The sequence below is a fragment of the Gobius niger genome (assembly GCF_951799975.1).
Source record: "Gobius niger genome assembly, chromosome: 17".
In the NCBI taxonomy this organism is placed as follows: domain Eukaryota; kingdom Metazoa; phylum Chordata; class Actinopteri; order Gobiiformes; family Gobiidae; genus Gobius; species Gobius niger.
The window spans coordinates 24,399,706-24,416,142 of record NC_136868.1 but is presented as its reverse complement, the minus strand read 5'-3'; the positions used below and the strand labels follow the sequence as shown (position 1 = coordinate 24,416,142).

The window sequence follows — 16,437 nt, the reverse complement described above, 5'->3', positions numbered from 1 at the left end:
ATGTCCCCTGTGCGATTGTCTCCCCTGCTCCTGCGGTGACACACGGCTCTATCTGTATCCAGCGTGGCTATCAGTGCGACCATATGCCCGCGGCAGGAGACCCGGGCATCCTGGCACGCGGCCCACTCTGCAGCAGCAAATAAATAATGGGCCATTATGTTCAATCATATGCTGAGCTACAGGGCTTAAAGCTCGGAGCCGCAATAGGAGTGTGCCGTGTGGGCTCTATAGAGGCGCAGGCAGGGGAGAAGGATGTGTTGCTTTGGTGAACTGATAAAGGATTAGAACGGCCGGGGGATTAAAAGAAAATAGTTTATTTAAACAAGCCGCACAACAACAGAAGGGTTGTGTCAGGTTGAATCCCACAAAATCAAGTCAGAGGGAAACCAGCGTAGAAAGTGATCTGCCACCAGCTGCAACATTAATTCAGTTTCCAGCTTTATTTGTCCCAGTTCTATTCTTTGAACACTGTAACATAACAAAATGATGCGCAGTATAAGACTTTTTAACTGTATCTACGGTGGTGCGATTGGTTAAAGGATCTATATCATGCTATTTTAGCCATTCCAAAGTTAAGTATAGGCATGTATATGATATATTGTAGCTCTACCACTCATTTTTGTGATAAATATAAGTGTTTTCTGGAGGTATTTTTCAAACCCGGAAGACAAAACGCTTCGATTGAGTTAACTCCGCCCCCTCTCTCCGCACATACTTTACCGTAATATAAATAAACAACAATAAGTGAAGTTACTTCATGATGCAGTTATAAGGAGTTGACATCTGCAACACAGCTTCATAAATGGCTAACACACATGCTAATATGCTAACACACAAGCTAACCCGCGTTTGGATTGACTCACCCTCTGGTCCATCGCTGTTTACATTATGGGACTCACGTTGGTTATAAAAGTTAATCCACTTTGACTCAGGCGAAGGTTCCCCAAACATCCATCAGTGACAGTCACAGAAAAACAATATTTTGGTGATAGTCGCTGAATCCCGGAGAAAAAAAAACAGCTTCTGAGAGAGTGGCCTCTTCTTGAAAAAGGTTGAATAAACTCCCGTCCTCGTAGCCAAACACACTTCTTTTTCTCCGTCCGTGACATTATCGTTAGGTAAGAATAAAGAACAGGTGTGTCCAGAATAGGTTATAACGAGCTCCATCATCACAGCTGCAGCGCAAACATGACTGACCTGTTCAGACGCTCAGGGGATGTGTTTGTTTTGGCCTCAGCTGACCTGGAAGCACCTCGGGCACATCCTTTTTTTTTTTTTTTTCCTTCACTTTTTTTTTTCTCTTTGTTTCTCTCTTACAACAGAAATGATGAAAAAGCTGTTATACAAATTATAATCAGGCTGTAAGACATTACATTACAGACGTCGAGCACTTCCGTTCCGCTGTTACGACACAACTGAACAGGTCAGTCGTTCACCAGGAGAGGGCTGAGCAGCCTGAGAGCAGGATTCAGGAGGATTACTGAGAGCTGCGTGAATGAAGCCACAAACCATTCTGGGGGTGTTTTTGATAAGGAAATAGCATAACAACATGGCTAAAAGCTCTAAAAAGTCGATTTGGCATGATATAGGACCTTTAAAGCAAACATTAAAGGGATATTTCAGGATTTTTGACATAGGGCCTCGTTTCCTCGTCATCCTATTGTTAATTTTTGGAGATATTTTTGTTTTCAATTCATGCAGTCCTTATATTTGAAGAGTTTAGTGGTGCTAGGCAAGTGCTAGGCTAGTGCATGTCCATGGTAACTAGTAGCCTGCATTAAAAACCTCTTCAAAATCATTGGGTAGTCCTCCAAATGTTGCCATATCTAATGTGTAGAAAGCTCCTTTGTGAATTACACGTGTAGTAATGCTGGGTAAACAAACTACTGTGGATCCAGAAACCTAGCAGATCACTCCGCCGCTGCGTAGCTTACAACCAGGAAGCTGATGCTGCTCAAATATAAGTTATTTTGAATGCAAAATGGTTATGTTTAAAATACTTATTCAGTCAACACAGACATTTATATGGGTAGTCTGGTGTTATAAGTGATTTGCCTCAGTTCACTGTGCTTGGGTCAGACTGTTTTTAATGCAGGCTACAAGTTACCATAGACATGCGCTAGCCTAGCATTAGCCTAGCACCACGAAAATTTTAAAAAAAAGCTCAAGAAATCAACAACACTCTGAATAACAAGAAAATGAGGCCCTATGTCAAAAATCCTGAAATATCATTTTAACCTAATGATTGTGGTTCAAGCCTCCACTTACAGTATGTTTTGCAATGCAACATATGAGACTGCCATTGGGGCAATACAATTGCTATGCCCCAGTAACATGTTGATCATAATATGGTGCTACAAACAATGATTTGCTTGTATTTTGCATGATATACCAGTGGAACAATATTGCAGCCTTGTGCATATTGTGGCGACGTAAATTCCACCCTCCAACAAATAATCTCCACGCTCATTAGGATTACAAAGATGTAAATCTATGTTTATTTTCTGGACTCTGCTTTACTCTGAGTTGCGAAAGGCCCCGAGGTCATGTTGGATGAAAGTGTTTTTTTTTATTGGTGAGGTAGCAGGAAGAAATGCTTTGCTTTTGCCCGAAACAAAGGGTAATTGATGCTGCCGCTTACCTTGCATGTTGAAAACCAATCAATAGAGAAGACTGAACAACTCAAGGAGCATGCAATTGCCATCTGTCTAACACGGAGCGCATTGATGTGACTCTTTGAGCTGCAAATGAGCTGAAGTGACAGTGTAATGAAGGAGAGTGGAGGGGAAAGGAGAATTTAGGTGAAAACAAAGGCCGCTTTTGTGCCTTTCATACGCATGCCCATTCACTGTAGGTAGCAATTATTGTTTCATATCAGTAAAATATCATTTATTTGGTCTGGTTTGTTATGCAAATAGCCTAAAGAGTTTGGGCGGCGAAGTGTTTTATAATGTGCTAGGCTTGCGCAGCTCAGATATTAGAAGTGTGAGCGCTGACAGCGGAGATTGAGGAGGCGTTGTTCTCTTGAAGTGAGCGTAGGTGCCCATTGACTGTTACTGATATGCTACACCTGAAAGCACTATTTTTAGAAACAAACATTACATAACAGGGTTTCGACGCGAGGAGCATTAGGACGATTTAACAGCAGATTGACAGCCATTATGACAGGTGCCACATGGATTTGCACGACAAAGCAAAATGACGATGGTACAAAATGAGTTTGTTTTGGTCGGTTTGATAACAAAGCTGGAAAATGCTTGACTTAAGCACAAGTGATTTCAAATCTGCAAAAATACTGTAAGTGACTGGACGAAAGTTGAGTGAGTGCTTCAAAGTATTGGTGAATAATCAATATATTGGCCAATAGATGCACTTTTTAACTGCATTTTAGATATCAAATTCTGTATGGCAGAAAACCTTCTTCAGCTTAACCAAGCTGACCTTTTCCTCCTGGAATCCCTCGTTTGAGCAGTGAAGAATGTGTAGCTCTGTGTAGTGAAGCTATACAGTGCCTCTCGTTAGTATTCATACACCTTGAACTTTTGCACATTTTGTCATGTTTACAACCCTAAACATAAAGATTTCATTTTTATTTTTTTACTTAACGTTCACACACAAGTAACAGACAACTGTGAATTGAAAGCGAAATGATACATGATTCTGTTATTTTTCAAAAAATAGAAAAGTGAAAAGTGGGGCGTGCATAAGTATTCATACAGCATGAATGAATACTTTGTGGAACCCCCTTTTGCTCTAATAACAGCACAAATCTTTTGGGTTTGACTCTACAAGATTTGCACATGTAGAGACTGACATTTTAGCCCATTCATCTTTAAAAAACAACTCCAGCTCTGTCACATTAGAAGGAGAGCGTTTGTGAACAGCAGTTTTCAGACCTTTCCACAGATTTTCAATAGGATTTAGGTCAGGACTTTGACTGGGCCATTCTAACACATTAATATGTTTTTATTGAACCATTCCATTGTAGATTTATCTTTGTGTTTCGGGTCATTGTCCTGCTGAAGGTAAATCTCCGCCCCAGCCTCAGTTCTCTTGCTGACTCCAGCAGGTTTTCCTCCAAAATTTCTCTGTATTTGGCTCCATCCATCTTCCCAACTATTCTTAAAGTCTCCCCAGTCCCCGCTGAGGAAAAGCAGCCCCACATCATGATGCTCCCCCCCGTATATTTGACATTGGGGATGGTGCACTCAGGACGATGAGCAGTGTCAGATTTGCTCCATACATAACGTTTTGCATTTGGGCCAAAAAGTTACATTTTTCTCTCATCTGACCAAACCACATGGAGCTGTGTCCTCCATATGACTTCTAGCAAACCTCAAACGGGATTTCTTATGGCCTCCTTTCAATAATGGCTTTCTTCTTCCACTCGTCCATGAAGGCCAGATTTGTGAAGAATACGACTTATAGTTGTCCCATGTACAGTTTCCCCCAGCTCAGCAGCAGGACTTCACAGTTCCTCCAGAGTTATCATGGGGCACTTGGTTGCCTTTCTGACCAGTGTTCTCCTTGTTCGCTCTGATATTTTAGATGGGTGACTGTGTCTTGGTAAGTCTGCAGTGGTGCTTTACTCTTTCCATTTCCGAACAATGGATTGAACAGTTGCTCCGGGAGATGTTCAAATCTTGGGAAATCTTTGTATAACTTAAGGCTGCTTTAAACTTCTCCACAGCTTTATCCCCGACCTCTCTGGTGCTCCTTGACCTTCATTATGCTGTTCAGTGACCAACACACTCCGACCACCGCTCTGAGGGCCTGAAAGAACAGCTGTAATTATACTGAGAGTAGATTACACACAGGTGACCTCTATTTAACCGTTAGGCCAAGGTGTGAACATTCTGGAGTCATTAGGAATGTTTTAAAGGCAATTTAATGCACTCAGAAAATGCTGTATGAATACTTATGCACGTCCCACTTTTCACTTTTCTATTTTTTGAAAATTAACAGAATCATTTATCATTTTGCTTTCACTTCACAGTTGTCTGTTACTTGTGTGTGAACGTTCAGTAAAAAAATAAAAATAAAATCTTTATGTTTAGGGTTGTAAACATGACAAAATGTGCAAAAGTTCAAGGTGTATGAATACTAACGAGAGGCACTGTATTTGATCCACTTTACAATGTATAAAGCATAACAGTGTATTCAGCTGCTAATCATTTCTGTCTCCAGTCACCTTCGTTTTGTCCAGTCACTTCCGTTGTGACTTTCGTTAAGTTGTTGTGTTGTGACTTTCGTTAAGTTGTTGTGTTGTGGCGTTTGTATTTGTTTTAGAGTTTGCATTTGTTGTGGCGCTTGTATTTGTTGTGACCCCTCTCGGCCACCGTACTTATATCACCAGTTGTATCATCTACTGTAATGCCCTGCTTTCTGGTCTTCCCAAAAGAGGTGCCTCAGGTTTACAACTTTTACAAAATTCAGCAGCTCGTGTCCTGACGAAGACCAGGAGGCGGGACCACATTACACCGGTTTGAGAATCGCTGCATTGGCTCCCCGTGTGTTTCAGGATCGATTTTAAAGTTCTTTTAATGTTTTTTAAACGTCTTAATGGTCTTGTCCTTCTTATCTTTCAGAACTGCTTTTACCTTGCGAACCTTCACGGCCCCTTCGCTCCTCCGGCAGGGGTCTCCTAGTTATTCCTAAAGTCAACAAAAAGACTCAATATTACGGCCCTCGCCTCTGGAACGACCTGAGGAGGAGCTCAGGGCTGCAGAGAACGTTCATGTTTTTAAGAGCAGGCTCAAGACCCACCTTTTTAGCCTAGCCTTTAACTGACATCTATTTATTTAGTCCTAATATATAATATATATGGGTGGGTGTGCCAGGCGCATTGTTTTAAATGTTGTAATCTGTAGAGCTGTTAACTCCAGTCAAGAAGCTTCTAGATTTGGGTAAAGCTGAACTGGAAAAAATGTGCTCGGTTAAGGCGGGGGTTAAGAGGTTAAGATGAGAGCACTGGTTGAAGGATGGGTCAAATACATATTTTTCTTCAGTTACATTTATAAATACAAAAATAGAAATACTCCACTGCTCATTTATCTACTTAAACCTGTAACTACAACGACAAAAAAGTAGATATCTGGGAAATGATGAACACTGAACACTGTTAAAAAAGAAATATACACAGCACCCTTCATTGCTAAAATGCGAGAGGGTGTAGAGGAGGTGATTTCTGCCGACACCTTTCGAAGCACTGCCTGCATCTGCACTCATTTTAATTAAAACCATTATACAGATTTCAATATTAAAGAAGACACAAAGGTCATGTTGTCTGACCCACACATTTGGTATAGACTTTTATAAGATTCAAAATTCACACCGAAACGGAACATGACTCACAAGTGCTGCGGTGGACCAACAGGTTTCTCCTTAAGACAGGAAGAGGAGAGCGGACTGTGTGAAAATTCACAGCTAAGGCGCGAAGACTCAGAGACAAGGATATGGCTTCGCACTATTTAATAAGTTATTAATCCTGTCTCAGCAAACACTCTGCTTGAAGTGAGCTGGAGTGTGGACCATAGTAGTGCACCAGTCACATCTCTGTGGGGCACAAATTCCATCAAACAGAAGCGCGTAAATAGAGATGGGACATAGTAGCCTGCCTGTGTAATACGACACGTTATTCCTATTGTATAGAATTATGGAGTAAAATAGTGGTCCAGTCAGAGGAATGCATAGTATCAATGGCTTTTCCAGAGTATGAAGAATTATAACAGAACCGACCAAGTTCAAAATACAGTCAGATCACCTCAACAACTTCCTCAATGTTGAATGAAAGTATTATAAATTATTGACACTGTATAGCAGGTCAGCAGTCGTTTGCTTTAACCTTTGGCGGTGAAATGTGGCACCCAATCTGTACAAACAGTCTCTGTGACCACAACCAATCCAACTCACTCACCACCAGTGTTAATTTCGTCGACTAAAATATTTAGTCTTAATTTTAATCAAAGTGTTATTTTTGACGACTAAAACTAAATTCAAAGTTTCTCATGAGACTAAAACTATGACTAAAATATCCAGATATTTTTCATATGGATATATTGGATACTGGATCATACTGGATATATTTTCAGATATATCCAGATATTTTAGTCGACTAAAATAAGACTAAATAAAAATGAAAGGGAGAGACTAAAATCATCCAAACTTCTATTGACCGTCTGAAAGAGCCTCAGATCATGTAAATTCTCTGCCAAAGGATCAGCTCTGAGCTTTGTTCATGTGGGAGAAGCTCCATGAAGCAGAGGAACAAGATTAAATATGATTATAATGAATATTATCAATGCAAAGTCGACTAAATTAGTCTTAATTTCAGTCGATTAAATTGACATGCAATTTTAGTCGACTAAAACTAGACTAAAATTGAAAAGTTTGTTTTGACTAAATCTTGACTAAAATTAAATTGCATTTTAGTCAAAAGACTAAGACTAAAACTAAAATAAAACATGTTGTCAAAATTAACACTGACAAGCAAGGAAGGTGAAGCGTTTCAGCAACCTTACAATGAAGGTGACACGGTTAGTGAAAGCGAGAAATGAAAATGAATTCCTTCAATTGACCAGTAGAGAACATGAGAATTCAACTCCAAACCTAAACTGAGGGGTAGAAAATTAATAACTAGTTTGCAACCTTGTAGTCTTTCCTGCTTGCATGAAATAATGATGCTTGTTGTTGTTGTTGTTGTTGTTGTTGTTGACAGAGTATAACTAAGGAGATGCAACAGAACAACCTTATTACGTAGCCTCAAAAGACCTCCCAAAATAGCTTTTTGCCGTCACTGCAGAGTAGAGTCAGGCTGGGAGCAGGACCACATGGGAACAGCAGCTGAAAAATGACCTCACATGTGCAAAGGGCACGGGGGCTGGACCACAGAACATGGGATCCCCCAACCAACAACCACATTGTGACCAACAGATAGTTAGATAGAAAACTTTAAAATGACTGAGTTAAGGCATTCTTTGCGGAGGGAAAGTTCTGAGCTACAAGAAATTACAATAAAATTAAATATCACAACTTCAAAATCTATTTAAGAACAAAATCAGTTTATCATTTAAGGGCATTGGGAAACGACGCACAGCATTATGTTACTCCACAGTGGTCTAAGAGTACCCGCCAGCCAAACTACACACTTTTCCTATTCTATATAAGGATCCAGTGTTATCTCCGCGAGTTACAAGCGGACTGACAGGCGGATTAACCAATCCATATTAAAACATCCATGGCAGCTTAGTTTACATGAATATGAAAATATGAAAACGGCCTAAATTCACAGAAGTCAGAGAAGCAGCGTGAACGTCTGTCAGATTAACAGGCGATGTTCTAGTCGCTGTTGATCAAATGTGAAGGGGGTTATATATTTGTTTCAGAAGGATGTTTGAGAGTCTTTACCACCATCATTCCGGTACCACAGAAGTCACCACCCTCCTGCTTTAATGACCACCCCCCAGTAGCACTCACTCCAATTCTTATGAAGTGCTCCAATCGGTTCGTCATGGACCACATCAAGTCTGTTCTCCATCCCACCCTGGACCCATACCAGTTTGCTTATCGGTCCAATCGCTCAACTGAAGATGCCATCTCCACTGCGCTTCATATAGCCCTCACTCACCTGGAAACAAAGGACTCCTACGTTAGAATGCTGTTTTTAGACTTAGCATTCAACACTATAATCCCAAAGCAGCGAATACACAAACTGCTCCACCTGGGGATAAACACATCACTGTGCAACTGGCTGCTGGACTTTCTGACAGGGAGACCACAGGCTGTACGCGTCAGTCCTCCAGAACCATCACACTGAACACAGGGGCTCCCCAAGGCTGTGTGCTGAGCCCCCTCCTGTTCACTCTGCTGACCCATGACTGCACTCCAATGTACGACTCAAACCTCTTCATCAAGTCTCATCAGCAACAGAGACGAGTCAAACTACAGGAGTGAGGTGAGCAGTCTGGCCATGTGGTGCACCGTCTCACCCGCAAAAAGCCGTCAGAATCACGAGGGGCCCTCCGCATCCATCACAGTCTCTTCAAGGGAATGCCTTCAGGAGGAGGAGACTGCGGAATCCACAGGTCAGTTCAGGTCAACTGAAGAACAGTTTTGTCCACCAGGCTGCCAGGAAGCTGAACGCCGTCCCTTTCCAGCCCTCCCTGTGCTCCCAACCCCCACTTCCCACCCCCCGAGAACAATCATTTAAATTCATAGACAAATGAATCGACTTATAAAAGATCTTTGGATTTAGTGACCTGTCTGTGTTTGTATTGCCACCAAATCTGTGGGAGTGGCTGAGTTTAGTTTGCCTTCAGAAATATCTTTCAGAATTGATCCAAGGAAGGAAACAGCTGAACTGGGAACAAGTGATGGTTATGGGGAATGTAAGCTGGCTGGGGCCGTCATAGTTTTGAGATCCATCCATCCATCCATCCATCCATCCATTTTCTTCTGCTTTATCCGGGGCCGGGTCGCGGGGGCAGCAGTCTCAGCAGAGATGCCCAAACTTCCCGATCCACACACACACACACAGTAGTTTTGAGAATGCAAGGAAAAGCTGGAGTGGCATTATATATTTGTCATGTTACTGCTTCTGGCTGTGTGTGTTGACGTCTCTATTCGGACACATACATGGCGTTATTCAGAGAATCCTGGACATGGGAGAAGAGCCGCCTGGGGACCGGAGGGATCCCACTTTCTCCCAGTTCAACTCAGTGTCTGTCACGTTGATAACCTGTCGGCTGATGAATATAGAAAGCCCATGTTTAAAAGATGAGCTGGAGAAGCACGGTGTGGTATGCAGTCCCCAAGTGCAAGCGCTTGCCATAGCCCATCTGCATATCCATCGCTAATAAATGTATGCAAGGCTTCCCTGAGGAGATTATTTGTTCATAATTTGTAGCACACACAGGCACGCCGTACAAAGTCACAAATTACAAGGTGTCGCGTAAATACCAGCATCTAAAACAGGATCGGGGGATGTTTAACCTTTCGCATTCCACCGGGATGACAGATAGGGCACAGCGGGTATGCTCCTGGGAAAAAAGACAGGAATAGTTTGGAAAGATAATTCAGTTCAAACTGATATGTTGTGTGATATAGGGTTATATGATGGGTATTCCAACAAGTGGCCAGCGGATCATTTGATATGTCACTGATTATAACAACCTTTCTCACGTAATGTCACCACCACAGAGCTCCTCAAGCACCATAGTTAGCGTCAGGCATATTAGTGATAGAAAGGCAACAAGGTGAATATCATTTCATTGAGTCTATTTTGACAAGAGACTCAAAAAAGTAAAATTTAAAAAACAATATTTGAATTGAATGAATGAACTTTAAGTTTATGTGTTCATTCACATGTCTAATAACAGAAAGTACCTAACATCCAAGGTGCTTTCCACATTCAATGAGACAATAGAGACAACACAGAGATAACAGTCTAACTGCAGCAGACTGCTGACAGGACGTTTGCTGAAGAAGAGTCCCTCCACTTTTGCCCCAGTTTGCAACATGCAACAAATCACACCAACAGTAATGCCACTGTGTAAGAATTAGGCGACTCTAAAAAAAGGGGGTCAGGCTTTCAATGTGTTGTGGGGGCTTGCTGGTCCGCCTGAGAGAGTGAAAAGCAACAGGTCAAAATGCCAAGCCCAGTACTATGACCCCTGTCAAAACTGCATTTACAACTTATATACTTTGCTCTTTGAAGTGTGATCGTGCATGAACTTTTATAGCTGACGGATTTTTTCATAAAATAAAAGAGGTTTGCTATGGCCCCCACAACCTACAGTCATTCATAGCAAAAGGGTTGGACGAGGTTTCGATTCATGTTTAATACTACAGGACAACAAAAGCTGCGAGATTAGCTGGTGTTAAAGTAAAATCAATAAAAATAAATCCAGAAGAGGTATTTTTTAATTATATTTCCCACAGAAAAATGCAATCCCTGAGATTTTCTAATTGCGATCATTAAAATGGCCATTATGACTCAGTGCGGTTGTGTCAAGTATGTTGTTGTTGCAGCCTATAGTTGCATTGTAGAATTTGACGGTCTTATAGTCTCAGATGGAGGGCAGAGTCTAACGTAACTCCAAAGACCACACAAATCTATAAACAGAAAATCTACTCCCGTGTGACCTGGTTATTAGGCTAGTAGTTGGGGTTAGGTCTTTGGACTTAACGTTTGGACACCATTATGAGTAAACGCAACCTATTGGCAACTATGCGTTTTAGGTAGCAAACAATAAGGTCAACAGAATTAAGATAAAGCCAGAACACACAACTGATTACTTTTTCATTTAATCAGTCAGTCAGTCAATCTGAAAATCAAGACACATTCTGGAGCAACAAGCAGAAGAGATTGAAAGACATTGTAATTGCCAATCTAGCCTGTTTTTACCACAACCTTGTACTTGCTTCATTTCGTATAAGGGTCTGGACTTTCTCAATCGAGCTCCGTTATCAGGTGGGAGAGGTGAACTCCTTTGAAACGATTGGATCTGATTTTCGCTAGCGTTTGGTCGCGGCGTAATGCGCCCGAGTGAGTGAAGCGAGCCATCATGACTCTTGGGGGCATTCCTTGCACATTCCAAGGCTTCAATTTTAATTTCTGGATGTTTGGGACAAGGCCTCGTGGAAGACCCAGGACATGCTGGTGGGACTATATCTCCGAGCTGGCCTGGTGTCGCCTCGGGGTCCCCCCAGAACAGCTGGAGGAGGTAAGGAGTGGAAGAAAATGGATGGATGGATATTTGGGAGTCGAGCCAGGACGGATTGAAACTACAACCCGCAAATCGGCGCAAATGCTTGACGTCCCCAACAACACCCGCCCCCCACTTGCTGAACGGTAGGTAGAACGTCAACCGATATAACGCAGTCACTGAGATCAATCCCAGACGTACATGTAGGGAAATTATAATTGACCGGAGTCCACGGATGGCTAAAGCCAGGCTATTGCCAATCCAAAGTTGGTGCATGTTTCAGTCTCTGCCCTGGCATACCAAGGACCCTTACACTTCTGTCCTTGATCACATTTCTTTGGGAACGACCCTAAATGACCTGCTGAGTCAACTATGCCAACCCTATGCAACGTAAACATGCAGGGGCTTAAACGTGATAGCAGTAGGATGTCTCCAGAATGGTTCCAAAGTGCAAGCAAACACCGAGCTTAGAACGCTCATTGTGTCAACAGCGGCTTTGTTTTACACCGACACACTCCGGTAAGCCAATCCAGCAGCTCATTAGGCGCGTACTTACCATGAAAAGGCCAATGTGACCAGCGAACAGCCCACCACCTCCTCTCTGCACGTTAATATCACTGTGCTTCTGTCACAACCTCCCACTGGACTCTCCAACACCGGCGTACAAGTGCTGCTTTCATCAAAACACTCGCCTTTATTAGTCTTATACTGGGGGAGAGGCGCTACAGAGTCAGTCATTACGCGCACCATTAAAACCCAGCAGTGGGCCAATCGAGCACCTCCGAGAGGGCCGGAGCAGACAGCAGGAGGAGAGAGACGGGAGAGGACAAGTTGAAGGAAGATTTAGGAGACTGAAGCAGATGGATGCAATGTGTGGAACAGTTGGTAAAGGCATAGTTACGGCAGCAAATTATGTTTATGTTGATGTGTTAAAGAAGGATGCGTCTGTGCAATGTGCCAACACTACTCGTGGGACGCCACAGGACAATTGTTAAGCCAGATGCCATCCCTGGCGCAGTCAGTCGCGCATGTTATATTGGAGAGGTCAGCGTAGGTGAGGTGCCTTGCCCTTGGACACTGTCACAGAGACACAACTCAATATAATGTGTGTGTGAAGAATTCACCCAGTACTCCATATCGCTACTTTATTCAAATGACCATGATCATATGTACCGGTGAGTGGATTGGCCAAAACGTGAACAGCCTGACAGTAGGTGCCAGGGCTGTGACAAAATATCGGATCAGACTTGGATTGCTGGAATTTGTGCTGCAATACCAAGCATCGATACTTTACCAAATATCGCAAAACTTTCAATACTTGTGTTAGGAGGCATTTGTTATCATACACTCCTTTGTTTTCCAGCAACAGTTACAGTTACACAGCACTTTGTTACATTTTGTGTTAATGAACATTTCAATCTAAGCACTTCAGTAAATGTCAAATGGCATTTGGTTTATAAACTGCGGACACATGACCTTTTACACATTTTAAGGTAAATATATCACTTACTGTATCGCAATACGTATCGGATCGGCCCCTGGGTATCGTGATATGTATCAGATCGTGACAAAAGTTGATCGTCCCCGACTACGGTGCACACATTTTAATGCTAAAGTGGTCACTGCTGATTTAAGACCATGGGAAATATAAAGTAGCTGTACCAACATTAGAGTTTATTAACCCACGTGCCAATACTTGTCAGGCAGTGGTTCTTAACTAGTGGTAACTTTGGGATGAATAGTTAATAAAGCGCTTTACTACCTTCATTAGACACTCAAAGCACTTTACATCAAGGAATCCACTCACCCATTCACACTCTCATTCATACACCAGTGTCAGACACTGGAGGCAAGGTGGGTGATGTGTCTTGCCTAAGGACACAACAACAGTGTGCACCTGTGCTGGATTTCGAACCGTCGATCCTCCGCTCACAAGACGACGCTTTATTATCTGCACCACTGTCGCCCCAGTCCCCACCGCAAACCCAAGTCGCAACCCAAATAACATGGTTTCAACTCATGATGAAAATATCTCTGTCACAAACGATGTAATTGTAGTTTAATATTAAAATACAGTGTTTCCAGTCATGTTGATTCAAGCAGAAGGCTAACCTATAAAACAAGTGGTTCAACAACTACTTGACCCGTCAGTTGACAACCAATGCAATCGGCTAACGATGCATCAACTGTACCTTTCCCAATAGAAGTTCAGCTGTTGAATTTCACATCAAAAATACATCCAATGGTAATAGAAATAACCCAACTTTTATAAAATATGTTGCGTGAACTGGACCAGAGGTAAAGAGCTCCTTTGTCTAAGGTGTTGAGGGTCAAAAAGCCTTGAGCGTATAGAGCTGGAGGTACAATTCAAGCCGCAGGAACACCATGTTTTTGACCCTATGAAACATTAGAGTAGCACTGCACGATGAAGGGCTCGCTCACAGTGCACATGGCCACACATAACCTGCCTCAGTGTTGTACAATCAGTTCTAACTCACTGATTTATGGTTACATCTCTCCTCTCACAAACCCATTTCACTGTAAACCTGTCCTAAGCCAAGCAAAAACAATAGAGAGTAAAAGGAGCAGCGCTTCACAGACTGGAAACCACAAAAAACGGGAGAAAAGGAGCATTTCAGAAGAAGTGGCCCAGCATCAGGGAAAGCAGCGTGTTTGTGTTCCAAAACAGGGAGGTGTTTGGAGAAGATCTAGAGCACTGATGCTGTGACAGTCAGGAGCAAGCGCCACAGCAGAGGGACACATGGCCACTGAGCACCTGTGAGCTATAAATATCATTCATATTGGCTCCAAATGAATGGTCCTTGCAGCAGGGTGTAACAAAGGCAGGAGTAGACTGTTTGCACACACCTAAATACCATCATTTAAACACTTTGAACAACACTGCACAAATAAACCACTGTTTGCAGTAGAGGGGAATGATGAACAAAATAGTAATAACTGTTCACTATGCGTATTTCACATGCTCCAACAGACACACATTTGGAATAATGACTGCTACATTATATGGATTTTATCTCAGTGTCATCAACATTACCTTCATGTTTTCTGGTAAGTTTCACGCAAGTTAAACAAAATCCAAACGTGTGTTGGCAATATCCTGAGGCTATTTATTTCTATGCTGCTGCGTAATTACAATTTAAATTGCTGCGTAAAGTAGCTATTAAGTAACCACCAACTCCCCCCCCCGTCACTTCACTTGCCCATGTGCACCAGCTGAGCAGTCAAGTGGTTTCCCCTGTCTGCCCGTCTGCACCTACCTTCCACTGCGCACGCCGTAGTGGTCACCCAAAGGAGCAGGATAGCAGTCCTCGTGGTCCTCACGGGCACAGACATTCCCCTCCAGATGTCCCCCATCCTGACCCGGGCTGTCAGTCACGGGGGGGGAGAAAAAAAAATTAAAAAAAATCCCTCAGAATCTCGTGATATTCCTCCCGTCTGACAGTCACATCTCAGCGCGCACAGGCGGAGACGCACGCGGGGCACACAGTCGGTTTAGCGCGCGGACCGGGATGGGACTGAAGCCGGCGGATCGTCGCTCCCTCGCCCCCCTCTGATTCTTTACACCTCGCGGGCCAATCGGAGGAGAGAACGGCGGATCGTAAACCAATCACCCGTGCTTTCCACCTGACCCAAGCCGAATGCCCAATGGACCGCCATCCTCCACCCGCCCTCTGTGCGCAGCGCGCATCGCCACAGTGACACCCAGCGGCCCACATGAGAACAGACCAGGCTCAGGTTCAGGCGCACAGTTCTAAAGCTCCAAAAACAATGAGAAGAATTTGAGAAGTTTTCTAGTGTAGAGTAAAGTAACTACTGAAATAATCAATCAGACTCATTATTATGAAAGTGTTGTAATGTAAAGTGAACTGCGACGGCACAGTGTTGTTGTGGTTTCCCCTTACCCGACACCAAGTCCTGGTTTAGAAAAGTGCCTGTGTTTGACTCTCTGAGAAATTTGAATATTCATCTCAGCGGGACATTTCGGATTCGATTTATTTAGATTTGTGCTCAAACACAGAAATAATTATCTTGCTTTTTTTTAACAGAGCTTGATATTAACACAAGCCTAGTGCTGGTAGATTCTGCATTTGGATTTAAAGATCAATCTGCCTACACTTTATTGGCCGGTTTCTGCTTTTTCTCCTTCCATGTTAAATAACAGTTTCAAAGACAAGACAAAAGGTACAAACCACGTCAATTCTGTTTTTCATAAGACCAAAAAGGACACGAATGAGAAGTTGCCTGCTTTCTGGCATAAGACACAACACCTGTCAAAAGTTTGAAACACCTTTTTTTTTTGTAGTGGCTTCTATTTACATAGTGTGATTCTCATTGAAGGCTTTAAACTATGAATGAACACATGGGACTACGTAGGAAATCAAAAAAAGGTGAAATAACTATTCTATTTTCCAACAGTCCTGTGAAGTAAAACCATTTGCATTGTGAAGCACATTGAGGAAATGTCAAAAGCGCGCAACGTAGTCATCAAAACAAAAAGGCTGCTATTTTGAAGAATCTGTTTTGACTTTTTTTCTTGTGTTTAAAACATAATTACAGGAATACCTTCACTGAGAATCTACAATGTAAACCGTCTTGAAATGAAAGAAAAAACATACATAACAAAAGCGCTTCCAAACTTTTGGTAGGTTTTCTAGAAAATAGAAGAACACACTTTCCTATCCTCATGGAGATGATTTAAGACAAGAGGTTG

General features: G+C 42.5%; 1 protein-coding gene across 1 annotated transcript in view; it reads right to left on the bottom strand.

The window, feature by feature from the left end:
- LOC306977308 (ephrin type-B receptor 1-like) overlaps positions 1 to 15,297 on the bottom strand; it is a 99,013-nt gene extending 83,716 nt beyond the window's left edge. Inside the window, exon 1 of the mRNA XM_079575572.1 lies at positions 14,984 to 15,297. Within this exon, the coding sequence (XP_079431698.1) occupies positions 14,984 to 15,080 (97 nt within the window). The 5' untranslated portion in view covers positions 15,081 to 15,297. The remainder of the gene's footprint in view (positions 1 to 14,983) is intronic.
- Positions 15,298 to 16,437: the final 1,140 nt, after the last annotated feature.